General features: G+C 41.3%; 1 protein-coding gene across 9 annotated transcripts in view; it reads left to right on the forward strand.

Moving 5' to 3' along the window:
- Positions 1–27859, forward strand: part of MITF (melanocyte inducing transcription factor) — a 108569-nt gene that overhangs the window by 70492 nt on the left and 10218 nt on the right. For 3 of the 9 annotated variants that reach the window (XM_059822988.1, XM_059822987.1, XM_059822990.1), the window contains 4 exons: positions 18592–18819; positions 19945–20028; positions 21351–21446; positions 27207–27324. In XM_059822988.1, coding sequence (XP_059678971.1) covers positions 18592–18819; positions 19945–20028; positions 21351–21446; positions 27207–27324 — 526 coding nt within the window. Of the gene's footprint in view, positions 1–17429; positions 17463–18591; positions 18820–19944; positions 20029–21350; positions 21447–27206; positions 27325–27859 lie in introns of those variants that run through there. The other 6 variants (XM_009818048.2, XM_009818049.2, XM_059822989.1 and 3 more) reach the window with 4 other exon arrangements.

The following is a 27859-nucleotide window of genomic DNA, read 5'->3' on the forward strand; positions in this document are numbered from 1 at the left end:
TATTCTGGGGGAGCTTGTGTTTGTTACTTGCTGCTGTGACCCAGCAAAACGGTGTGTCTGCTTTTATGTGCTTGGTAGACTGGTAAATTTAAAAATAAATGTGATGACCTTTGTGGAACTATTACTCTGCCAATCTGTAGTTCTCAGCAATTCTTTTGTTACCAACTACGAAAATATCTTGCTGCCTCCAGACACTTGCAGAGAGAGCTCTGGGGTTTTGGGGTAACAGCTCAACCCTGCAGGCTCTCGCTAGAAGCACTGCCACTGGATGCCAGTTACCCACTTGTTTATTATTTTTAGACTTGTTAATGAACTTTTATAGTTTAAATTGACTTAGAACTAGATATGTCTTTTCCACTTGTAATGAGGTGGAGCAGAAAATCCAGTATCTTCTTTAAAAAAAGAGGGGGGAAAAAACCCCCCAACAAACCTAACTCTATTTAATACCGGTGTTTTTGCAAAGTTAGAATGTCCACACCAAATTAATAGTTTGGGCTTCCCACATCATACTCTTCTGTTTTAATGTACTGGAACAATATTTTGTTCTGGACCTTTCTGACTCGGTGTCCTCAACTTGCTGAATATCAGTAGTTGAAGCTCCAGCTAGTTCGTTGAAAAGTCTTGGGTAATTTACACAATTCAAGCAGATTGTTTTTTTTTCCTTTTGAACTTGGTCATAAGCAGCACTCATTTCAACATTGATATTACAGTAATTAAACTAGTCGATATTACAGTAATTAAACTAGTACACAAAATGCTTGGAAGCACTGAGGACTCATTCAGGTATGTCATTCATTGCGCTGCACTTTCATAATCTCTCAGCAGATGGCATGACGGTTTCCCGGAGTGTGTGTATTTCTTGGGAAAGCTCTCAGCTGCTGGGGAAGTCGTCTTTCTAGACTATTCCTTTCTCTGATGATGGCTAATACTCAGGTGTTAAAAACTGTTTTGACACATTATTCTAATCGTGTTGTTTGCTTGTGTTACTGCATTTTATTTTCACCAATTAACGTCCCAGAGGTATCTTAAAGCCATTAACCAGTTAAGTGCTGTAGGTAATAGTTATTACACGCAAAACCCAATTACTGCTATAAAGCCTGTGAAAGGCAGGCTGCCTCTTTTGAATAGACCTGCTTCTGGCGTCCAGCAGAAGTAATAAACCTGTTCAGCAAGTAGGACCAGAGTGCTAAAAAAGCTGAAGTGATAAAACTGGAGCGTGTTTTTTATTGAACGTTCCCTATCCTCAAAGCTATGCAAGACACCACTGTATTGCGTTAAATTAGATTCCCCCTTCCTGCTTTGTGCTACAAATCCTGTTTTTTGTAGACAACGTGAGCTAGTGAAAGAAAAATTATTTGAAGTAGTATGTGATGGCTTTCTGGAAAAAAGTGGTAAATATTACTGTATTTCTAAATTAATGTGGCTTACACAACCCAGAAGCCATTAGCTGTTTTCAGGCAACCCACCTACTTGAAGCCCTGGTTTCCGACAACAGCATTTTTGTTCCTGACTTGGCTGGAATCTGTGTCGTGTCTACAAATGAACACATTGACATCAGCAGGAACGCGTCTTGTGTGTTTGAAGAAACCAGTGTTTCAAAGAGCTGTTTTACTGTCTTGGAGCAATGTACTCCTTGTATTTGTCTATCTGTCCATCTATCCTCTCCTTTTGAACACGGAGAGCAGCAGATCCGCTTGCCAGAAAGCGTCGCGGGCCATGAGTGCTACGGATGCCGTATGTACGGCAGTGCTGGGAGCCATTGCTGAAGCTGAGCTTGGAGTCTTGGCAGCACTCAGGCACCTAAGCATCTTTAAAAGGTCTAAGGGTTCATTGCAAGCTCCAGAAAATCCTAGGAGTGAGTTTCAGGGTATTTTTTCCCACCCTATCCAACACTGATGTTTCTTTTTCTTTCCTAGTTACAGTGAAAAGGCCTTGCCAGTAAACTGCTATATTAAAATATGCTCGTAGCGGTATTGAACCAGAAGTTATTCTGACATGGAATCAAAAATAATTTATGAATTTGAGAGAAAGTTTGTATGTCAAGGGAGGTGAATCAAAGCTTGTGTTTCAGGCTTCCTTCCTAAAAATCACCAGAAAATTCCTGGTTGAAACCATCAAAATTTGGTTTGTGGACTTAATGGTCAGCTATGAATTAAAACTTTGTTCTTTACAGAGGAAAATATAAACAAGCAACTAATGGAAATGATCTTTTGTAAAAAAAAAAATAATACTCCCTTCTTTGAAGGGAACACGTTTCAGGACTGAGGTGTAGAAAACAGCTTATCTGCCTATCCCAGGTCTTTATAAAGGTCCTGTCAGGGACCTATAGGTAGCACACTAAATATTGGCTTTAAGATGACTGCTTCTAGCTACCTAAGGCTGTGACTTCTCTCTGCTTGTGTTTTTTCTTTAGCCGTGTGGGATTTTTGTTTCTTCTAAGTTTGGGGAGCCCTGGCTAGAGGGGGTGATATTCTCAGGAAAGACTTATTCCAGTTTACCCATATCAGCGATCCAGAGAGCTGTTGCCCTTGGCCAGCATCGCTGTCCCGACAGCAGCTGACTGATAAAACCGCTTTTGGTGAGACAGCTTGTTTTTGCTGGGGGGGGCAGAGCTGCTTTTAGTGCTGCTACAGCCTCATGCGAAGCAGGGCTGTTCTGTCCAAGCAATATGGTGCTCCGCTAAAGCGGTTCATGAAATGCTAAAGTTAATTCTGCCATGTTAAACAGTGCTTTTAAGTTAGTTCTTGTCTTGTTAAACAAAAAATTCTGAGAAGTGAGACTTCTGTTTAAAAAAATATGGCAATCATTTATATTATCGTAACTTACTAATGGAAAAGTCATCCTTTGAGCTGTCTAATACTATTTTACTATAATATTTATTTGACTGTTTTACAGTTCTGCTTCCTGACTTCTACCGAAACTATACTCTTCTGAAATGCCATGATAGCCTGGGTCTCAAAGAAACAATTTGTTCAGGGAAGGAGTAGAATGATCTTGAATGAGTCAGCACTTATGTATAGCAATCGTAAGCTTTCTATCCTCTTTGCTTTCTAAAAGGAAATGAATTCTGGACCACAGGCACCATTCATTGTGCGGTAGTTAATGGGCTCCATTCACATCAAAGTTCATATATTCCTTAAGGGTTCAGCCCTGTGTGGTTTGCTGTGTTAAAGGAAAAATAGTATTTAATCATGCTACTGTGGCTTTTCAAAAGAGTTTATCCTTTTCTAATGTACATTGGCTTTTTGAGGGAAGAAAAGTGGTGCCTTCTGCTCTAGAGTGCTGCTTATTCAATAAGTGGTGGCTCTATATGAAGTGCCGCTTCCTGTGTGGGTGACTGTTCAGAATTGCCTTCTGCCTTTCCCTACGGTGTTTAATGTAAGTAATGAAGGAAAAGCTTCCAGCCAGGGCTTCTGCTTGTTCCCAGGACTTATCCTCAGAAAACCCTTTTCTCTGAACTTGCACCTTCCCCAAGACAATTTGTTAATTCCATTTACCTGCTTTGGTTAAAGGTGGTAGGCTGGGAGGACTGAGTCAGGTCTTGATGGCTCTGCATGATCTGAGCACAGTGTCTAGACGCTCTGCTTTTGATGTGGAGTGAGGAATGTGCTGACTGCTACGGGGCCCAGGGAATAACGACAGATAACTATTAGAGGAACACAAGCCAACTTTGTATTTTCTTCTCTAATAGCTGCAATTCCTGATAACATGTCTAAATAGCTATTGCTACCAGCTGTATATAAGCAATAGGCCACCAGATGGGGTAAGGCAGAAGCAGCTTTGGCTGCTATTCAATCAATTCCTTATTTGTGCCCATTTTTATTTTTTTTGAGTACGGTTCCGTGCTACATTGCCTGTGGCAGCAGAGGTGGCTGATGTCCTGGTAGTTGCTGCCCCCGTGGTTGCGCCCATACGTGCATTTGTGGGGCCACACTAAAAATTATGTGGGACTACTGAGGCAGGTTGAGATTTTTTAAAAAATGCCTGGTTTTGGAAAGGTGACTTTTCTTTTTTTAATCAGCTTAGTGGTTTTGATTGCCTGGGTCAATGTAGCCCTGCAAACAGCTGTACCTGCATAACGGAGAGATAAGAGCAGTGAGCTGATGTGGTAGGGCAAGAACAAGCAGCCAGACATCGGCACCGACACCTTCTCAGGCCAGCTTTCTGTCTAGTGTGGAGCGGCAATGCGCTTTTGAAGTAATTTCCCAGTTGCCCCAACTTATTACATGTTAGCTTATTTTTGCCCAGTGCTGTTGATGAGTGATGAGTACTGATTAGATTCTTGTCAGAGGAAATCAAACGAGAAGACCTCGTGTTCTCCAGCCACTACTGGGAGTTCAGTCTGTGAGAGCAGACTAGAGCTGGTCTGACATCAACGGCTTGAAATGCATATAGTGTTCTGAACCATTCCCCTGCGGGGTCCCACGTCTTGCACCACGCTGCTTGAGGATGCACAGCTAGCTGTGGTGTCCTCAGGACCGGCTGCAACTACGCCTGCCGTTGTCAAAACCCAACTGTTTGCTATTGTGGATGTACTGGCATCTTCTCTGGCTCCTAGCAGATGTTAAAAAATCCTAAACTTTTACTTTTCCTCTGTTCAAACTTTATTTCATTTAAAATAAATTCTGTTCAGTGTGAGGTTATTTGCATTTTCTTAAGCATTAAGATCTCTACAAATATTTATTCCATCCTGTAAAGTAGAGACGTGCTAAAATGGATTTATACTTGAGGTGAGAAAGGTGGGGAAGATCCATCTAACTATAGCATCTAGTTGCCTTGAATTGTGTTATGTTTCTGTGCTGTTTCTTGGCTAGCTAAAACTTCATGTATGTTATCAACCAGTGATGAGAGGTATGTTGTAGAATACATGTCTTTTTGTTTGTATTTTTTTCAGTGTTAAAAGGAGGTGCATGATTTTATGCATAAATAAGGCTTTAGTGGAAGATACTACGCCTATTTCCCCTTGTGAACATAGTTCTGTTCTTGTAATAGCATTTGAAGGGTTACATTAGTGTGGGTCAAGTGCGGTTTAAAATAGGATTCTTCTGAGACCAAGCCTGGAGGCCCTGAATTTCCTTCTCAAAAGACATTTTGATCTTCTGACAAAACTATTACTTCTGAATTTCTTGGAAATACGTATTTGCAACTAACCTTTGGAGAACTGGAACGATAACACACACTCTCTTCTTTGTGTTTTGTGAATGTGCCTCTCCTGGTGAGTTGCTGGCTTGTGCTTTTTTGAAGTTCAGATGAATCCATTGAAAAGAGTTTTCTGTAAGCTGTTTGGGAAGGTGGAATTTGTCTGGTGTCTTGTAATAAAATGTGAGTCCAGTCCTGTTGAAAGAGCACTAACCCTGACCTTGGTAGGACTCCACACAGTAGAGAATCAAGAGCTTGTAGTCCCTTTCAGGATGGAGGTCTTATATGTGCTCACATGCTGAAAATGCTGCTGTGCCAGGGTACGTGTATATACTGAAGAGCATCACAGCAAAAGTTTAGACTATCTTTTTATATAACCTGTTTTTCCTAGTCTTTGCTCTGTGATAAGGAACATGCTCGTGCAGTATCTGTTGAAGGAATGATCCTGACTGCAGTTTTCTGTTACAACTGCAGTATAAATAGGGTTGCTGACAGCTAACTCTGTTTTTTGTGAAGATTTCACTGATTCAGGTGATGGTCCTGCAAGCACCCCATCCTCTGGCCTGATCAAGGGTCGTTTATATGGACAAGGAGTTTCTCATTTCAGAGCGTAACTAATTATTTGTCTGCCGTATGTGAAATAACATGAGGAGAAGGGTTTTCAACAGCTCATCTCTGGAAGACGTGGAAGGGCAGGTGTGGGGAAGGTTACAAAAATGGCTGAGGGGCTGGATGTTGTTTTTGTAAGTATAAAATAGATAGTGATGCTATGTCTCTATGTATGTAAGGCCCGAGATCTTAACAGGGCTGAAATGTTGGCATCCTTGTTTAATAAATGGGCCGATGGTAGTCTTGTTTTTTCTGGGAGCCAGACGATAGTTACTGTCCGACTGTTGTGGGAATAAGATCATGGGGTGTAGAGGTGAGGTCATGCAACCTGTCATGGAACCTAATGGCTATTTGCCTTAAATATGTCTTTGTGTTACAGAGGTATTATGGCAGCATTCCTTTAGCTAAGAAATAACTAAAACACTAAGTTTCATTGTGGTTTCTGGGTTTAAAATTAGAGTGGAATAAACATACTTAATTTCTTACTGTTGTTACCTGTAATCTCTTGTGGCCACTGTGATGTCTGCTGTGGCACCTACTTTGTGAGTGAGATGTCAGGAAATAAAAGACGTAATGTTGCTTAATGGAAGTGTCGGACATTAGCACTCTACTCCCTAGGAAGAGCCATCGCTGCTCAAAAGTAACCCTGACAGCATTGGCTTTCAGGTGCTCTGTGGCATCAGTTTGGCCTCCTGGGTTAATTCTCCTTCCGAGCGGTGGCTTGCCACCCTGTTCAAGGAGTGCACCCACCTTTGTGGCTTGCCAAAGTCCCCCAAAAAATCCCCATTCCGGTATTTAGCAGAATGCTTCAGATTGTAGCCAGTTGAGTTTGCATGAAGGTGACTTGGATTATCTTACATTAGAGAACATGATGATCAAGCACTCTGAGGTACTGAAACTGTTTTATTACAACTCAGTAGGTTTTAATACAGTCATAAATAACATCACAGCTCGTTGAGCAGAAGGATAGAAATCAAGCAGTTCGGTGGTAAGCCAGCTTGCATTTCCCTCACTTAAATGAAGTCAGCGATTTATTATTATTTTAGGCTGTGTCTAATGATCATATTAGTAGTGTGAATAAAATGAATGTATCTAGGCTGCTTTATTCTTCTGCTTATTCAAGCCTTCCATATTGGGGCTGACACGAGACATCATTGGCTGTAGGCAAAGTGGTATAGAGCCCAGCTAAGTCTTTCTAATTCATTATTAACTGTGACATGTAGAAGCTCAGGGCATGTTAACAGCATAAAACTGTTTTGAATGAACAAAATCTTCATTCTCTTGCTAACTTCTCGTGGCGCTGTGTATTTGTCGTAAAGCGGATAGCCTCAAAACAGGAGTGTTCGAGAACAAGTGTCCTTTGTGCTGTAGCCAGTGTGTTGCCAAGTAGTTTGTTAAAATAAATGGTCTTTTCAAAATTATTTTCAATCTTATTTTTGGACGCTTCTTTAAAAGTTTCGGTAGGAAGGCTTTTCGGTAGATACACAGGCCAAGCTGTTCCAGCATGCACTGTGTGACCCTGGTTGGGTTTGGTGTATTCGTTTTCTGTTTTCACATTTGGGTCGTGATTAGTGGCATGTTCTTGATATGTGCTTTGTAAGTGACCTTGAGAGCACGCTGCCAACCTCACAGTCCCCATGTAATTATGTGAACAATGAGTGTAGCAGTCTTTCACCTAGATCATTTTTAGACAAGTATGCAACAAGTGTAGATGTCTTTAGACAAGTATGCAACAAGATGTAGAGGTTGGACTAGATGACCTTTAAAGGTCCCTTCCAACCCAAACTATTCTATGATTCTATGACATCCTTCTGAGGTACAGTGTGCCTCCAAAGTGGGGAGGTTTTTTCTCTTGAATATAATAATCCAAGAGTTGCATTTGAGTTTACAAATAGCTTTTATTTAAAAAAGAGAAGGATACAACTGTTTCTGTTTGTGGCTTTTGGGTGTTTGATATATTTTGGTCTAGTGCCATCTTTACATCTCTCTCTCTCTCTATCTTGTGTTTCAGTGCTGAATGTTGAAATTTTGTAAATAAATACTTCAGTAGCCCACAGGCAATATTCTGAACACCAATTCTTTCTCACAAGCTAGCGTTGTGGATTTGAAAGACTTTTAAATCAAACTCACATCTTCCTTAGCCCCAAAGTGCCAAAGATTACATTCCTCAACATTTGAAGTTATCTTGGCTCAAAACTGTGTCTCATATGCTATAAAATTGAGCAACCTTTCACAAATGTCATAGTGACAAATGAGACCAGTGTTGAGGGTACGGGATTTCAAAATTTATGAAAGTAAAGGGTTAGGGTTTTTTCCCTTTCTTATACTTTTTATTTACAGCTTGGACAAAATAGCCTATTTTAGCTTAAATTTCACCTGTGAAAAGTCAGTGTTGCATGACACGCATTAAGACAAGCCCATGCAGGGTCAAAGATGATTTACTATATTAAAATCTGCTTTTGGCATGGAGACTTGAAGCTTCTTGAATTGTATTTATTAAAGTCTGGACAACCAAACAACCTGTCCCGTTCTGTGTGTGGGTAACTCAATGTCTCTAGGAAGTTGGTAATAAGGATTTTTATTTTAAAGTCAGTGTGTGCTGCCTCTCGTTCTGTTTTAAGCTTAGCTCTGGTTACTTTTTACTCAACATCTGTTTTCTCCTTTGTTCATTTTCTGCAAAAGATGCCATTATTTTTACCCAGTCCCATTGACATTCTTCACATTTGACAAATTAGCAACCTGAGCAAAACCAGGTGTGGAAGAGGATGCCTCTTCTCGCCTGTGGAAACTGCCTGCTCAGGGCATTGCAGGACTTGAGCAAAAACTCATGTTCCTCCTTTTGTATAGCAAAGTGCATGCTGTCTCGGCTGTGGGCTCTAGAAATAGATCCAGAATCTCTTAAGTCCTTTGCACATGTGAAGGTTGATGTGATTTAAGTAGTCGTCTGACCTGTCAGTGCCCTGCTGCGGAGAAGGGTCGGTATTCTGCACCTCTTCCCTGCCATGGGAAGTGCAGCAGAGTGAAGTCATTAAGCCACCAGTTTTTCCAGCAGGCTTGCAGTGAACCGGAGACCTGGAAGTGAAATGCTCTGTCGTGCAGGTCTAGCAGGGGTTACTGAGGGCTGGAACGGTGGCTGGATTAGTAACCCCTGTGAAATGTAACTGATAGTCTTGCTCAAGCTCTAAATATGTGACTGCAAGTCAAAGCTGGCACTGGCTAACACCGTGCTTGGCACCCTTAGGAGGAAGATAAGGTTGGTCAAATACTTTTACCTCTCTGAAGTAACTCTTTCAAGTTGATAGTGAACTGCGTTAGAGAGGTCTGGTAAATCTTGTGGTGTTGGTGTTGCTTGGGCTGTAGGAAGGGCGGATGACCGTGCTTGGGCTATGAAAGGCTTTGCAAGGGGAAGCTGGGAGCCGAGATGGCTTCAGACCCTCTGTACTGGCTTTGGGCAGCTGAAATGTCTGTAGTCCTATGACTCTGCTCCCTCTTGAATTGACGTCTCTACGCCAAGTCTTGCAAGAGAGCTTTTGGAAGCAACTTTATGTCTATCTTTGACAGTTCCTGTAAGGAAGAGTCATTCGTGTCCTACTGTGAGCAATCTCAAACCCTCTAGAGCTGATGAAAGTGCTGCCCAGCTTCCTTGAGAGAGAGGAGGATGGCAGAAGTGGACGTAAACATGAGGTGCTTGAATTAAGCTTTTTACTTTATGGAAGTACCATAATTCAAACTTGCCTGTCAGATGCAGTTGTGTGGCTTATATTGTTGCCTGTTAGTCATAAAATATTTACGCTCTGAAGCACCTGGGGTAGGTGAAATCATAGCAAAAGATTTGTGTCTGACATTTTATGGAGTCAATTACTTGTCTGTCCTAAAATGTTGCAATGCTTTTTGGTATCCTCTCAGTAACTGTATAAAATAAAAATTTATGGCATGTGTGTTGGGAAGTAAACAGCTGAAATGCTGGTTTCCTAACAAAAAAATACAGGAGTTCAAAGGACTGAAAGCCCCACTTGTGGAATGGCAGCTAGCATGCCACTAACCTGCAAATTACATCAATTCCTGTCGCCTTAAGCAAATTTGGCTAACCTCTCTTTAATTTCCTTAGATACTGTTGTCATGTGCTTCTATAGCTGAAGCACAGTTTTTAAATACTAATCCACAAAAACTTTGTTCTTTTTGTCTGCTTCATGTCTTTCCTTTGGATAAAAAGTCACGTTACGCAGAGGAATTTTTGGTGATGGGCAAAACAACCCCTAGTTGTGTAAAAGATGTTCATTCTGTACAATGTGCCTTTTCTTTTCATAACTATTTGTGCTTGAAGATGACTGTTGAATCCACTTAGACTGCGATCATGCCAGATCTTAAATAACTTTCTCGTACTTGCCTTGGTTTTCAAGTTCAGTTTTTGGATGAATTAAGTAACCAGGGAGTTTTATTGTGCTAACTGATGTTGTTTCCTTGCGTTGGCTATGTCCTAAGGTAAAATGCTGGGATCAACTCATCCTGCCTGTCATTCCCTAGTCAATACAGGTAACTCTTCACCCTTTTTCTGCTCTTGGGCTTTACGGTCAGTGTTCTTCTGGCCACTCTTCCTGGGCTATGGACAAAAAGAAAGGGGAGCAAATATGATGTAGAAAAGATGGAGGGAAGGGGAGAATGGTGTCTGGAGAAGTTACTGAATAGGTTTATCTATAACTAAATTCACAGTGGCCCTATGGGGAATGATAGATCACAACCCAATCAACTTAGTTTGGTTACATTTCAAATAAGGTAGCTGTTCTATCTTGGAGGACTAGAAAGGTTTCAGAAAGCAAGAGGACTGAACTTCTCATGCAAAGCTACTTCAGGCCACTGATGTCCTTAGGAGGAAAAATGTGGTGCCATTGCTTAATGTTTGAATGCCGCATGTGGGAAAATGTCTTTGAGAATGAGTTAAACCATTGTCTCACTGATTATTTGGATTGCTCTGAGTTGGGTGGTGGCAGGGTTCTTCCTGGCATTGCAGTGAAACCCATGGTCAATATTTTAATGAAATAATTGAAGTTTTTTTTATGGTCTTCAGGATTTTCAGGCTTAATGGATCAAGCTGTGCTGAAAATGACTTGCAGAATCTTGAAGCTGGATTAGAAAACTTCAGGAGAATAAATCACTCTTAATCTCATATGTCATTTTCCTCAGATTCCCCCCTGTTGAGCCTGAAAGGATAGGCACCTGTTTATACAGCTTTCTGGTTTTATTCAAAGTCCTAGAAAGCAATTTGTTGCTGTTGCTGCTGTTGGGGTTTTTTTAATCCTTGAAGGTGATGGGTCGAAGCAGCTTTAAAAAGCAGCTTTGAAGCCCTGGACTAGCGTGTTGAACAGGCTTTCTGGCGCAGTGGACCCAGCTGAAGCCTGTAGCCCTTGCAAAACACTTCAGTGGATGTGGTTTTGTATCGTTTTTCTTCGGGTACCATTAATTGTTAAATGACACAGAATTTTAACCTTTCTTAAAAATCCCATGACATTTAGCTGTCTAAGCAACAAAAAGTTCTATTGAACCAAGAAAACTGACCAAAAAGTATTTTATTTGTAATTATGAACTGTAAGTCCTAAGGCAATTTACTTCAAACAAATAGTCTTTTTAATTAAAAAAAGAAAAAGTGGGGGTGGGGGGAAGAGTCTTCCTCCCCCTTGCTAGCTGTCCTCTGTATATCTCTGGTATGTCCCTGTGCCCAAGCCTGTCTCTGCTTAAATGAAGCATTAAGTTGTTCGGCTTTACTTTCACGGGAAGGTTCAGTGATGTTTTTGGTGAGAAGAATCTCCGTCTGTGTCGTTTGGGGAATGGGAATATGCTCCTTCCCAGCTGGTGGGGGCCGGAGGAGCAGGGCAGCCCAGAGCTGCTGGCATCGTGATGGCCTTTAGTCTGCACCAGCGGAGGATTTGGGGCATCTTCAGCTTTGCAGGCACAGGCACGAAGTCTCCACTGCTTAACTCCATGTCCTGGTTCTTTGCAATTAGCTTTTTGCTAGGAAAGGGGTGTTGTGTCCTGTAAGCTCAAACGGGAGGAGGAAAGCCGGGGAAGCTGTTTGGGCTGCACAAATGGCTCCCATCTGAGCGGCTAGGCCCGAGCGTGGCAGAAGCTGAGCACGGCGCCGGCTCTTGGGCAAGGACCCATGGTGAGTCCCGGGCACGGGGATGCCCAGGGGCTCTAGAGTGGTGGTGGCCTTTGCCCGAGGGGGTGAGAGAGATGGGGTGTGATACCTGCCATGAAAAGAGGGGGAGAAGAAAAGCGGGGAAGACCAAGAGGCGGGGCAGGAAGCCCTGGGGCCGGGAGGCGGCTGGGCCTGGGGGGCGAGGAGACCCGTGCAGGCCGGGCTCCCTGAGGCGGGACGTGATCGCTGTCCTCAGGGTGGACAAGTCCTGCTCCCACATCTGGGTTTCAGGTGTGGCTAGTTCAGAACTGGCTTTGTTCTCCTCAAATTCATTTAATATTTTGTTCCTGATGGGTGTTTCTACTTGGCCAGGTTGCCTTTTGTTCACTTCACATGAATGCTGTGGCAACATGAGTAAACCAGTAGTAGTATGGATATCTGCAAAAGTTTTGGCAAGGAAATTGTGTGTTAAATTGTTCAATACTTACAGGAAAGACCACAAGTGAGCAAAACAACTATTAAGTGCTCCAGAGTTTTATAACTTCGGTGTTCTGTGGGTGGTTTTTTTTGTTTTTTGGGGTTTTTTAATAATGCAGCGCCTAAGGCTGTTCATCCAAAACTATTCTGTGATCACACTGAAATAGATGATTTTCTCCATATTTCTTCCTGGATGATAAGAGAACTTTGAAAGCAGTGGTACTTGGAGATGTGACAAGTAACACATTGTCATTTTTAAGTAGTAACTGAGATGGCAAAACCAGTAAGCAGTGTTCCACTGTGAAGAAATACTCTTAACACAAGATATGCTGGGTTTGTGCTTGCTTCCTGCAGTTACCCATTTCAAACAAATCAAACCTGTGCGTGGACAAATTTCCAAGCATATAAATAACACTGGCCAACTAACTTAGCCTAGTTACCTTCATCCAGAAGTACAGCAATTAATCAACTTCCAGCAATGGCTGGTCTCAATCTTAAAGGTCTTTTCCAACCTAAATGATTCTATGATTCTATGAACTTGAAGTTTTCCTAGAGGATGATTAGCAGTAAAGCCACAGCTAATTACTGATTTTTATTCTGGTGTAAGTTCCCCGTTATTTTAATCATTAGCCATTTAATTTCTGGATTACGCTGTACAAAACGCATTGGCCAAGCCATTAGGCAACCCTGCCCTGTGCCTGCCCAAGAGTGAACTCTCCTGTGTGCCCCTACAAAAGGGATTTGGTCTGTGCATACCCACTGGGAGTGGGGGTGCATTGCGCTGTTGCCAGGTAGCACTGTTCCAAGGTCTTGCCGTCATTAGCAAGTTATTAGTAAATTAAGTCTGTGTGATTCCCAGCAAGACTTGACAGGAGGAGCAAGTATCAGAAGCATTGTTTCAGTTGCCTTTGTTGGCTTCATACAGAGGAACTATTTGAGCTGTGTGCTTTGTGCTTAAGCACGCAGGTGTGCTTTGTGCTTGAATTCCTGAGCCCCTGATCACCTTAACGGGAAACATTTTTTAGTTTTTTCAAACTGAAGGAAGTATGTGGGTCTACTCAGGAGTCCTGTCACTGATGTGTAATATAATACAAGGATTTTGAAGAATGTAGTCTGAAGTACACCTAAAATTCCCACTGATACGGTGTGTATACTTAAAGCTAGTGAAAGCCATTGATTAAATGTTTGCTTGATTGACGCTAGACCCAAGTGCTGGCAAAAACCTGCTCTACGTATATGGATCATTACCATTGTTTCTGTGATGTGGAAGAAAATAGGCAGCTTCTCAGGAATTGTTTTTCCTCTACTCAGGTACTTGAACTGGATGTATGCAGTGGAATTAGCAGTCAGATGTCGAGATTAGTGAAGGTACAAGAAAGCCTTTCCCCTGCTTGAGATAATGTTGTTCTCCAGGATACTCCAAAGAGCGAGGGACGAGTGCTGAGTAATCATCATGGCTCCATCCCAAACTTTTCCAGCCCAGCTCAGCCTTGTAGTGTCTAAGCTGGGTTACATATGGGTGCAGTCAAACTGATGTCTTTATACTGCTTTTCTCCGTGCTTCAGCTCAAGAAGCAGCTTACTAGCTCAGTGTCAGCATGGCAAGAATGAATGGAGCTTGAATCGCTGTGCCGTGAGACTCGTAGTGCAGGAGTACCTGATGTAGTGACAGTTCTAACTGTGCATGGAGCCAGCCCATAGAGATTAGTAGATATGCTGCTGAGCTGGCGTTGGAGGCTGTTCTAGCAGGAAACCAGGTCTAGGCCTCTATTTCTGAGGCAGTGTTGTGTTATTCAGCATTACCCATGTAAGCAGAACCTTGATAACCAAGCAAATTGATAATGCGCCTGAATACAAATTGAAAGTACGGACTTCTTCCAGGTGTTTCTTTGCTGAATCCAGGCTGTAGGCTGCCACTTGGCCATTGTTGATCTGTAGTTCCTTGTACACACTATGGTGTGATAAATTTAGCTGGTTTTGCCATCTTGTCTTAAATAATTTCCAAAGTTCTGCAGATGATACTTTCATTACTTTTTGCTTGTCAATACCAAAATGCCCAAAAAACTATGTTCTACTCAGTTTAGTAATTACAGCAAAGCTTGGGTTGAGATTCCCAGAGATAGGCGGTTGGAGATCCAGAGGATTCAGTTTCAAGTTGTTCCGTTTTTCTTCCATGTCCCCATTCAGACAAATTTCTTAGGGAGTGTATCCAAACCAATAAATTGTCGTCTTGCACTTTGTGTCTCATGAATTTGGAAGAACAAGAAGAACTATTCTTCACCCCAAAGGCAAGAAGGGGCTGAGGACCAAAATTAGATCTTAATTAAGTCAAAGCTTTTATTCATGGTTTCGTATTTGAGGTAGTGGAATTTAATTTTAGGGTTTGTTTTGCAGCTCTTTGCTTGTGAGATTTTTTTGTCAAAACGTAAGACTGCATTATGGCTTATCTACAGGCTGACCACGACTGGTATGTCTTGGAACGTTTGCGCAAGTAGGCACATTTGGGCTCTCTTTGATGTAGAAGCTGCAGAAAAGGATGATCTAGGCCAAAGAGAGAGATAGTCTCAACGAAAAGCGCTCAGTTTATAAAGGTAGTCCCCACCAGATTTCAATGATGGAGCTTGTAAGGCAGCTCAAGAGGGCAGTAAGTGACACAATGAAGAATCAAACTGAAGTTTCTCAGATGCCTTCTGTGTAGCTTGTCGAGCCTCACGCTTGGCCAGAGCGAGGGTAGTTGAAACTGGTATATCTGTCCAAGAAGGAACGTGTGTGAAGCTGTTTCCATCCTGTGGGTTCTCCTGTCCTTGTTGCACTGACTTGCAGGGTGGGAGTGCTTAGGTCAAATTCTCTTCCATGTGGAGAATAATTGTATGTTCTTGTATTCAAATGTGAAAGTATGTTTGACCAGCTGTGGATTAAAAGGAAATGTTCAGTCCCTGAATCTCTCCTTTGCATCATTTTGGAGCAATTTAATGACAGGAAAGGCAGTTCTCTGTATTCCTCAGTTTGCTACTGGACTTGTGTGAGAAGGTGACACATACTTGGAGAACTGTGCATATCTAGTGTGTAATGATTACGGTTCTTCTGGTAGGTTTTTTCTGTGAAGGCAATAGAGCATCTTCTCTGCTGCCGTTGGTTTGAAGCCCAGACACCTGACAGTAAATGAATTTCCTCAGAGTCACTTGTTGCCCATGTGTAGCAAGAGTTGACCCTACGTGAAAATGTGGCCTACTGGATAACTCTGTTCAGAATACTTCCAGAAGGATATACCTTTTTTCTGTGAGCCAAAGTGACACCCCACCCCCCACCCCCCCCACCCCCCTGAAAAAAGGGGGAAGGAAAGAAAAAAGCAGACAGTAGCTTTTGAACTGCAGCTGAAATCTGTTGCCCTGTACCAAAGAGGACGCACTTTAAAATTCTCAGAGAATAGTTACATTTCCGTATTAAGTAGAAATCTGCAACTTAAAAGTTTGAGAAAGAATGCAGCTCCTTTATTTAAGGTTCACAACTTTTTTTTTTCCTCTTGCCTTCCCTGGCATACCGAGGGCAGCACAGCCCATTTAAAAGAGGAAACAAAAAAAAGGAAAAAAATAATTATGGAGTAGCAAAATAACACAAACTATTCTAATGTAGGGTAATACAACAAAATCTTGGGGAAATTATGCTCTTGTGAAATAATACATGTTTTTCCAACAAAAATCCTATGTCAGTTAGGCAGCGTGTGTGGAATTTTGCTGGTCCCTCTCCTGGGAGCGTGGAGGGTGGCTAGGAGATGGGTGCAGAGAGGAGAGGCTTTGCTCCATCCCGTCACCGTGGCAGGGTGAAGGGAGAATAGCCATGGTATCTGATGCCTGCGGAGGAAAAGAAATGTGCAAATTCTGTCAGACCAGTAGGACTTGTTTTTAAAATAACATATTCAAAGACACGTGTTACAAAAATAACCCATTTACTGAAAACTTTATCTACTCGCAAGATGATAATTTAAGTGATAAATAGACTTATCTGGGTAGCGTAACTGTTACCACTGGTGATAGGAAAATTGATAACGCAGTTTGAGACGGACAAAGCAAGTGCTGTACTTATCACAGCAGGCTTCTGCATTGTGTTGTCTTGCGATTTAGTGCAACAAATCAGATTAAACTCTCTAGAAACGCTATCATAAGTGTGCTTCCCTGTGCATCAGACTGTGGAAAATAATGCAAGTTGAACAGCTTTTGATGCCTGTGCTTGAGTACAAGCTTTTGTCAAGGAGTTGGATAGAAGGAAAAAGTAAGTTCTGGAAGGTGTCGGGACTGTGCCCAGTACCGTCCGTGACTGTGTACAAGTGCAGATAAGTGCATTTGAGACATGCTTTAGCCCATTGTCAACCATTCCTCAACTGGAAGGCCTCTTCTAGCTGCAGGTTGGGACAGAATTAATGGGCTCTGAAGCACCGGGGAGGCTGAGGATGTGGTGGAGCTTTTTCAAATCCTTCGTGTTCAGCTGCAGGTCCTGGGTGGATTGGCGGCTGCATGGGCAGGGCAGTGGACTGCTGCGCTTGGAAGCTGAAGACAGGACAGCATAGCCCCGTGGGTTTAACCAGTGCACCCCGCTTCCAGGGGATATGCGTTAGGCTCGTAGGGCATTTGTTCAGTTATTTCTTACTCTGTACTTAAAAACTTTTAACCTTACTGCTAAAGAAAAATACCATTGTTTATTAGTATGACTGGAACGAAAGATGAATAGCGAGTTAGCCTTGAGCGAACTGTCAATCTGACTTTGATAGCCCATCACTTAAAAGGTCCTTTTATGTTTATGAAAAAGCATGACGTCAAAGCCAGGGAAAAAAAATAATATCAATACTTAGGGCTAAACTTGCATAGCTTCCAAGAAGAGCCCCTGTGTGAACTGTTTGTTTCTCTACATGCGTGGCTAATTAGCGTAGGTTACTATAAGGCTGAGCAGTGGCATTCAAGTTTCTTCTGCTGTTTTGGGGTAGCTGGTTTATGGTGCTTCCGTATGTGAATCCCTCAAACTGGAGTAGCGTAGAGCAAAGGATATTGCAGTCGCTTCTCTCACAATCTATAAGTAGTATGCTGGAAATGCTTGAGTATAATCATTATCAGGTGAGTTGTTATTGCAGACTTATTTTAAAACCTGTTGCTAAGAAGGCTTACAGTATACAAGAAATCCTTTTCTGCTGGTATCTAGTATGCTTTATTTATTTTTTTCCACAAAAATAAGTGGGGGACTTACTTGGTCACTTGTAACAGCAAAAGTCACTTTAATGGAACTGTTTTAAAACAAAAAAACTTCTAGGAGTATTATTATATTTTGGTTTGTTTTCTACCTTCCGATAAAAACAAAGAAAGAGTTTCCAGGATATGGTGAAAATTTTGCATGGAAAAAAAATTGCCTTACTTTTCTTGCTTATTTAGAGTGCACGAGAATAGTTCGGTATGAGGCTTTTCAGATTTTGTATATAAAAAAAAGTTCTAAGTATTGAAAAGCTTATCTTGAATACAAAAATAGCTGTTGCTGAGGACAGTGATTGATCTGAACTGAAACACTTCTTTACTTGCATCTTATTTGCATAATGTGTTTAGAAACAGGCTGTCTTATTCGTATATGATTTAGGCAATATTTCTGAGATATAAATAATTTGTGGCTGAAAAAATGGTGTATTCCTGTGTGTTTAACCAATGTGTTACTTCAAAAAAACCCCGAACAGACAAAAAACCCAACCAAAACCTAAAAAAATCAACAACAAACCTTTTGATCTCTCTGTTCTTTGACATCTGATAAAGGATATCAATCCATACTATTTGGTTTTAATTAGTAGCTACTAACAAGTAAAACGAGTCCTGCCATGCAACTTGTTTCTCCATATTTTAGTGCAAACTAAATGTCGCGTAGCTGAAGGTCTAAACGGAGAACCATCTGTTCGGGAGTATCTGTATAAACTGGAAAACCTGACCATTGGTTTTAAGTGAGAAATCTCATGTTGTAGAAAAGTAAGTGGCACTTCTTGGTTTACCGTTAATAAGTCAGTTATTGAAACACTAGCTCATAAACTGATTTCTTGCCACTGACTGTGAATTTGTGAAGCGCTGTTGACCTCCTTGGAGCTGCACAGGTTTGTACTTTAAGTCAAATGCTTAGCTGGTATATATGTCACAAATGTGTAGCTCAAATCGATGGCACGTATAATGATGTTGTAAAACAATAAAGCACTTTTTAAATTGTGTCGTACAGGTGCAGACTCACCTTGAGAATCCAACCAAGTACCATATTCAGCAAGCCCAGCGGCAGCAGGTAAAGCAGTACCTCTCTACCACTCTAGCAAATAAACATGCCAACCAAGCCCTGAGCTTGCCATGTCCAAACCAGCCCGGTGATCACGTCATGCCGCCTGGAACTGGAAGCAGCGCGCCCAACAGTCCAATGGCTATGCTTACCCTTAACTCCAACTGTGAAAAAGAGGTAATATGCTCTCACTGTGGGTGTTCTCTAGTAAAATAGAATTGCAATCTGTTTGCTTTCTGTTTTAACCCATGTTTGCTCATTGTTAAGATGTTATGTTTATCTTCTTTTCTGAACTGTTCACTTAGAAAGTGCAACTGCTACCTCTGTGTCTGCCTGAATATATATTTGCATAGAATATTTTGGCAAAAAAACTTCATCTGTCTAACTTCCTCTTTTTTGAACTATTTTAGCTAGTTTATGCTCATTAAAACTACTTTTTTTTCCTCCCCCTTGCTTGATGCATGCAGTGAATAATTGACCTTTGGAGAATACAAAGCAGTTTTGTAAGCTGTAGCTTTCTGGAATAATGTTATTTATGGCTCATTCGTGTAGAAAGAGCAAAGAGCATAGCAAAAATAACTGAAAAACACAAAGCTTTTTGAGATATTTTAGGTGTTTTTACAGTAAAATTTGAGCAAGTCTCTTGCTTACCTGGAAGGCCAGATTATCCCAGCTAATATACCGTAAAATGTTACTGATGGCTGCTTCATGATAAGCTCAGTGCTGCAAATACAGGACTTCACTAGCCTATGCCTAGAAGTCCTTCACAACCTTGTCTTAATCTTTGCTGGCAAAAACTTAGTTGGATGTTACATGTGTGCTCAGGTCCGGAAGGAAGATGATTTGAAAGATGTTAACAAGTGTAAGAGTCACATCAATATCTTTGTAACGTGACAAATGGGAGACAATTGTAGAGCTCCTTGTGTCCCCCTATCCTCCCCCCTCAAGCCTTTGCACCAGATTTTTAATACAGGTGCAGTCTGTGAGGAAAACGTTATGCAACTTTGAGAAACAGTTATTACAGAATATATTTTGCACATGCAAGAGAAATTACTTGTGCTCCATAGCTTCAAAAGAAAGGAAAATCAGGTAGTTCCATCCTATTGTCCCAATTGTACCCAAATCTTTTTTTCCCTCAGGATACTTACCACTTCACTTTGCTGTGTCATCAGGCACATGTGTGCATGACACGGTTTCAGTCGTGCTCATTTTGGGACTGAGACTGTGCCGTGAACTCAGATCCATGCTTTGCTTTTTCTTTTTTTTTTTTTTTCCTTCTTTTTTTCCTCTTTATTTCTGCAGGGATTTTATAAATTTGAAGAGCAAAGCAGGGTTGAGAGTGAGTGCCCGGCTCTGAATACACACTCACGAGCATCATGCATGCAGGTACTGGATGACACAGGAGTTGTAGCACAGGTCCCCTTTCTGATGAGCATGTTTCTTTGAAGTTACATTGAAGAATAAACTTGCCCCATAGTGTCTTTAAGAAGTTGAATGTAAGACCTATTTAAAGAACAAAACAACAACGTTGTTTATTAGCATTGATGAAAGAAATGCATTAAGACAACTGAAGAGGGCTAGTGCTTTTCTAGCACTGTAATACTGTAGCAGAACATACCAACCATGCTTTAAGGTCTCACTTCAGGAAATCTTTTCTAATGCAATTTTCCCAGTGTTCTTGTCCTGATAGTTTCTTAGACCACATTTCTGTGCAGATCACACTTGCATTTAAAAAAATTGTATGAGAAGGCTTTAATCCCTCTGTGACAATTTGTCCTCAGTAGACATCTTTTTTTTTTTTTTTAAGCTAAGGGTTTTTTATTTCTAGTAACAAGACTTTGGATATGAGATGTAACTGTTCCTCTCTTGCCCCCACTTCCAGTCAGTGTAATACGTTCTGATCACACTTTCTGGAGCTGATACAAAAATCCTATATACTGCTATTTCTACCGTCAACGTTATGCATGGATTTTGTAGACGACTGTCATTTAAGCTCCTTTTTTATAGTGAGCAAAAAGGAAATAGTCAATCTTGCAGGACAGTTCGGATGGCTCTGTTTCTCCTGACCATGCAGGAGCTTATGGAGGCACCTTCCAGCCCAGCCTCAGAAAGAAGGTGGCTTGCTCCACCTAAAATCATGTCCGAGCTGCTCTTGGGTGGTGCTTCCTCAGAGGGTGTATGAGGGACATGAACCCAAGGGATTCTGTTGTCGAGGGCGGGCAGCCCGTCACCCAGCAGCAAGCCTTAGTTCCCTCTCCTTCCCCTGCAGGGGTCAGGGGCTTGGGCATTACTGTCTGTACACAGATTTTGACCCCGCAACTAGAGGAAAGAGGTGGAGGGTAGGCAGGCAGTGCTGCACGGAGGAGAGGGATTCACGGCGTTAGTGTAGCTCATTCTACAGGGAGCTATCTCCTCTGCTGTTCCTGGGAGGAACAGTGTGTCTGTGGGCAGGTAGTGCAGGGTAACTGCTGGTGGGAGGAGTGGGTTAGATCATGAAGCCGCAGCTTTGTCATGACCTGACTGTCCTGGCTGAATAGCCAGTCATGGCTGAGGGGTTGGATTTGGAGTGTGGCAAAACTACACAGGCACCTCTGCTTGGGCCTGTGCTGCAGAGAGGCGGTGTGTGGCTGAAGTGCTTTGTCAGGCCTCTGTATCCTAGTGGTTTTGATAACTGGTTTGTTTTTCTTTGTCCACCTTTTCTGCTGCAGATGGATGATGTGATCGATGACATAATTAGTCTGGAGTCAAGTTACAATGAAGAAATCCTTGGCTTGATGGACCCAGCCCTGCAAATGGCAAATACGGTACAATGGTCCTTTCCTGCTGGTTTCCCTGTTAAGTCTAATTGTCTTTCCTTGGGCGAACGCAAAACTCTAGCATGACTTTTTTTTCCAAGCAATTAAGCAGTTACTGTATTGTCCCGTGGCGTGTAATTAGTTTTCCTTTGAAGAATTTAAGGTATACAGTTGCAATGAAAAACATGAATCTATAAACACAAGCTGGAGTCAGGTCAGAGGAATACAAAGAACAATTCTGCTTTTCTTATTTCAAAGTCAAGTTAGTCCGTAAGAGGATTGTAACAGACGAGTGAACTGAACCTAACAGAAATGAGCTCATACCCATCAATATTAAAGATCGCCATGGGCCTAATACTTGGATTCAGAAAGCCTAGAAGGAACCTCCAGCACCCCAGGTTCCTATACGTTGTGATGTTCAAGTAAGAAATTGTATGCCACTTGTAAGCGTGTGTTAGCATCCCTGTCCAGAGATGCTCTAGTTTAACTGTTAGCTCTAACATCATAGCTTTAGCTTAACCTTATTTCAAATGGAAAGAAGTCCCTAGCTAGACAAGAGCAAAGATGTTACAATATTTAGGGGGAGAAAAAAAAATTAAAAAAACAACCTTCAAAACAGACAAAAGAGAAAGGAATGAAGAAGCTTAAAAACACAGAGGTGCGAAAGTTGGTGAGCGAGGGAAAGCGCAGGTTGCCTCCGAGTTGCTGTTTCAGTTTGATGGTTCACATTGCTGTGAGCATTAATATAATCATACTTCTGGTATAATCTTATTTTGATCTTTTGTGGAGGGTAGCTCCAGTGAATTTTTTGCCTTAGGCTTAAGTACTGTTAGATCTGGCTGAGTAGATGTCTGCCAGGGCTGGCATCTGTTTCTTTTTTATCTAGTGCCAAAATTTGCAGCTTACTACATAGCATCGATTTTTGTAGCATAGGTTTACGTTTGCTGACAGTATTCATCTGATGTCATGTTAACCTAGTCCTACGCTCCCACAGGTTCCCACAGCCCTCTGAGATGTGGTGCATGCTGCAAGAAACGGCCCACCAGCACCCCTTGCTAAATAGTGCCTTTTGAGCAGACGGAGAAATAACTGGAGGGTCCTACTAGAATGAATGAATTTTCCTTTAATCGAAGATGACTTGAAAAGTGCATCTGTCCTGGGGTTTGAGAGGAAAACTTAAAAACCTGTGAAAAGATAGTTTTCAAGATAGTTACTCTTTTTTTATTGAGGGTTCAGGTTCTTCTGGAGTCCTTTCTCTGAAGTTCCATTGGATTGGGACCTGTTAAATTAGAGGGGACTTGGATATTTTTGTGCTTTTCTTCCTGTCTCGTTTCTCAGGGACCCCAGCAGTGGCTCTTTGCTTTCAGACAAGCACAAGTTCTTTTGGTGCAAGGAGTCCATGTAGTCAATATTTAGGGTAGTCTACATCCCTCCTGCTTGCTGTGTGACAACAAGCCTTGTAAAGACTGCCTGATCCACATTTGCTGTGAAATTTCATAAATTGCCCACTGTATGTGGTGAAGTCTGTAAAATAAGGATATGAAATAGTAGAAATAAGACTTCTTTACTAATACATTTAAATTTCTGGAGGCAAAAAGCATATTTCAGTCTCTGAATTAACCTGGTACCAATCCCGAAGAGATGGAAATTGAACCATGTTTCCCAACCATTGGTTTGGAAAAAAATGAACCTGATGTAACACGCTTTTCTTTTGGAACAGGATTTAGCTCTTAAAACACTCAACATTTTACTAATGAGAAATTAATATCTGTAGACTGAGCTAAGTAGAGGTGGAAGAAATCAAGAGAGGAAATGGTCTCTAAAGGGACACAACCTATAAATAGCTGTGCTGAGACAACAACAAAGGCTGCTGTTGTTCCATAACCAACAAAGAACAAAAGGACCAGTTTGTTACATTTGGTAACAGTACTTAACTGATAAGCAAAATCAGAGATTTCTGTATAGAGCGAGCTAAGGGAAGTTTCCAAGTACCTCTTAATTGAAAAGGGCTCATTGCAATCAACCACTTGTGGAAGCATTTGTAAACTTTATTGGGTCACAAGTTAACTTAGCTTCTGTGGTGAAAGGTGTCACAAAATGGTCACTAGTTTGCCGAGAGGGTTTTCTGTATAGATATGACCTAGTAATTGAATTGCTAGGTACTGTGTAAGGTACTCTTGTATGCCAAGTTGAGATGACAACTAATTCATCCAACTAATCAATTCAAGCAGGAGTCTGACATGGAAAGCCATGTGAGTATGTGCAGCTCCACTTCTAAATGTGACTTTCCTGTGGAAGTTAAACTCTAGAAGTAGAGAGGAGTCTTATTTCACGGACTGTCACTGAGTGTGTGCTTGTAGGTAAGGTAACAACACAATATGTTGTAGGCTGCACGAGCTGGGGAACAAGAATCCCTCCCAGTATGTACTGATACCTTTGAAACAGCCTTGTTGATCACACAGCTGATGTCTCAATGATTTATATAGAGCCCAAATGACCTGAATGTGAGTGCTTGTTTTGTTGGAGTAGTGGAGGAGAAAGGAAAGCTTCAGACTCACCTGAATATACACTATGATGAGTCTGCAGTAATAATTACTGTATTTGAATTTTCTGTTCTATAAAAGCAGTAATTTGTTTGTGCACCTTGTGAAGCCAAGGCCTAGAAATACGAAACCTTGCGAATGAAGGCTTTTTAGACCATGCTGTTTCAATGAAGACAAGCTAAGCCTGGCATAAGCCACTCTTCCTTCATTTACTTTTTGGGAGAGTAAAGGTGGATGATCTGAATGATGCTGTATTTAAAATTATTCTTAGCCAGAAGTGGCTAACAAAGCCTTAAGAGAAGCATATTTAAGTTGGAAAGATACTGGAGTTTGGTGAAGGCAGGGAAGGAGCCTCCTTAGCACTAGAAAAAGGATATAAAATTCCATGTCTTTCTCAGTTTTGAGACTTGCATCTTCCCAGTGAAATGGCTGTGGGAGTTTTGAACATTTTCCCATTACTTTGTACTTTGGGAAAGGGATGAAAGCCTCGACTGTCGTAATAGATTAGAGCTGAAATGTTTGCAAACAATGTTTAATTTTTTCCAGTTTCTTCCAATAGGAGGCATTTGAAATAAATGCCAGGTGTTGCTGTGTTGTGTCCATTATAAGCCTCTTCTCGTTTTTGGGGGTTTTTTTGCCCCATTTCAGCCTAGTGACCACTTTTGGACAGCGCTGCCAACTTGTCCGTCTCAAAGCAATGTCCTCAGCATAGGGGTCCTCTCCCCTTTCCAGTTCCCTGAACTCTGCACTAATAACTATTGGTCTTATCTTACAAGTCAACTAATTTTTATTCCTCTGGGACCAGGAACAGAGTTGAGAACAGAGGATGTGCCTCAGTTTTAACTTATCTTTAACTGCAGATGTTTTAGCCATATGAGATGAGATGAGATTAAGTGTTCTATGCACTTTATATTTTTCAGGTGAAAGGGGTTGTGTAAAGTTAGTCCCAAAGATGTGACTTGCAGCCATCATGGAGAAGAGGCCTCTCAGAAGCTCATACTGAATGTGGACTATACATGTAGTCACACTTCGTAGTAATAAGTTAGAACTGAATCTGTGACCTATGGAGTTCAGCTTGCTGAGAAAAGTAGACAAAGAAAGAAACCAGTCAGTCTCTTTGCTTATGGATCACTGATTTAAACTGAGATTGTTGGCATCTACCTCTAATGTGAATTTCCTTGATAAGCATTCATGTGTACATACAAACCTGCAGTGTTTATCAGCTGTGCAGATTTCTCCCTTCATCTTCCTTTATTTAGCTAATGCTGCATCAGCTGTGCTTGTGCTTTGGTTGTCGCACAGCTCTTGGTTGGGTTCCTCTGGTGTTTGCAACTTCAGTGTGCGCATTCAGCAGCTGCTGCCTGTGTTACCGTCCCCTTTTGTGGTGATTGCTTACACAGGTCCTGTTTATTTACACGGAAATCTGGCACAGTGTTGACACCTTTGAAAAAAAAATTTTTTTAAAAAATCATGAACTTGTAACAAACAGGATCCATCTTGCAGTAAGGAAAGCAGCTTGGTGACCTTAACTGTTCTCCATGTTTCATTATAACCTAGCTGTTTTACCCATGCTTTGAGATACTAGTTTCTAGATTTCTTGACCCCCCCCCTTTTTTTTTTATTCCCTGAAATTCCTAATTAGATTTCACATGTCTGGTTTTGAACTTCAAGTCCCTGGGCTACAAACAAGGTCTTTGTGCTCTCCCCATGCTTAGGAGCATGAATAGAAAAAACGCATCCAAGTCAGAAGGGTGTATGACGCGATTGCTTTGCCTGTGTCATGGATGCATTTGAGGGGCCAAAAGATACAAGGGTCAGCCTTGTAGAGTGGTGAGTGAGTGGTCACCCTGACATTAATGCGGGTATGTCACAACTTGGACCATAGTCTGTGATGGACAGCTGTGACCTTAGATTTATTATAGATGTTTGGGGTTTTTTTCCTTCTTTTTTTTATATATTGCATTCAAGAGCTAAGGGAGGGCGAGGAATTGTAAGGCTGAATCTTGGTGAGAATTCAGTTACCTTTTTTCCTCTTCCATTTAAAGATTGAGTCAGGGGACTTCATTTTTGTTGTTGGTCATTGTCTGTTCAAGACAAATCTCAGCATGGCTTCTAGCTGGTGCCACTTTAATGTGTGCATATCAACTTTGTTTCTTATGGTAGCTCCAGATGGCAGAAAAATCTTCCCAGGTCTCAGTCTGGCAAGGACTGTCAGTAGCAGTCTAATAGTCCATGGTGTGACTCACTCCATTGTATTCAACAGCATTATTTACATAGGTGTAAAGTTAATACTTACTCTAATCTCTGCAGGATCAGTGTCCTGGAGGGATTGGTTTTCTTTGCAGCAATGATGATAAGAAGTATTGCCACTCAGATAAGATATCTAGGTGTTTTGGATCTGTCTTTTCAAAACTTAGCCTGAAAACAAAAAGAGATGGGTAAGATAATCCACTCAGGATAAATGTAAGCGTCTTTAAATACATTACAATTTAAAGGGATAGCTTTGATATGTCTTGTTGGAATACTATCCTATTTCTGTATAAATCTCCTTGTTTAAACATACCTAAATAAGAACAGCAGAATGAACAAGTAATTGAGGAAACTTAATGTCAAGATTATCTTCCTCCTACTGGTGCATGTTCTCGTTATGTAAGGTGAAAAATAAGTTAAAGTAAACTTAAATGTTTTCTGTGTAGGTAGCTTTCAAATCACATGGAGAATGTGATTGATTAATACAGTGTTCTCCCTCAAGCATATGACAACTTGCTAAGTACTTTCACTCAAGTGTTCCTGGAAAAATAGGAGCTTCCTCCAGGAGTGTTCTGTAGGCTCTTGCTGATTTTTTTCAGTAAGAGAAGTGATGGGGGTACAGATGTAATAGTTTCACTGAAAAATAAGGAGCAACACTACAGCAATATTGTCAGCATGTTACCTCTTCTTTCCAAAGGTTTTTTGCAACTTGAATGGAGTTGTGCTTCCTTGCCTTTAAAAAAAAAAAAAAAGTATTGTCTGTGCATTTTTGAGGGGAGAGGACAGAATTTTCCCAATGTAGGTGTTTTATTCCTCATGCCCATGCATATGTGTAACCGTTGCTGACCTTGCTGCAAGCTCTGTTTGCGCATGGAAAAGAGCACAGATTTCTTAGGGGATCTTAACTCTGTTCTTCTGTACAAAGCCTTTCATAAGGGCAAACCAAATGATCCTTTTCCTTGTTTATCTTTTCCAGTTGCCTGTGTCTGGCAATTTGATTGACCTTTATGGCAACCAAAGCATGCCTCCTCCAGGACTAAACATCAGCAACTCATGTCCAGCTAACCTTCCTAATATAAAAAGGGAGCTCACAGGTAAATATGTCTAAAATACCACCTTGGAGCAATAGTATAATTGTTTTGAATTCAGGTGATATTGGACATAATTTCTGTTACGAGAAGGAATACATGGATGAATAGTTACTTTTTTGCTTTGAGGACCATTTTTTAGCAGACATACTAGCCTGCAGTGCAGTTGTGTTCATGTGTGGGCATGTGTGTGTTCACTGTGACCAGTTCAGATAAATTCCCTAGTTGTTGTAGTCAAATCTGCACATTGAAAACACTGTGTCACAGAAAGCTTCCATGCTTCTGTTGCAGAGCTGTTCTCTAGTTTGGGCTTATTGTTTGCTCTATCAACACCAAACTTTAACAACTTCATATCTGGAGTCTCTGTGGGATTCATGTCAAGGAATGCTACATGGTGAGGCTTTACTCTAGTGGGGGAGAGCAGTAATGAACAAATAACCTGTTGTAATTTGAAATCTGGACACCTAGATACTACAAAATGTAAATTTAGGCACTCGAGAGAGAATATGCATCTTTTAAACTAAGATGAAAATGAAGTATC

This window comes from Gavia stellata, chromosome 12 (genome assembly GCF_030936135.1).
Source record: "Gavia stellata isolate bGavSte3 chromosome 12, bGavSte3.hap2, whole genome shotgun sequence".
NCBI lineage: Eukaryota > Metazoa > Chordata > Aves > Gaviiformes > Gaviidae > Gavia > Gavia stellata.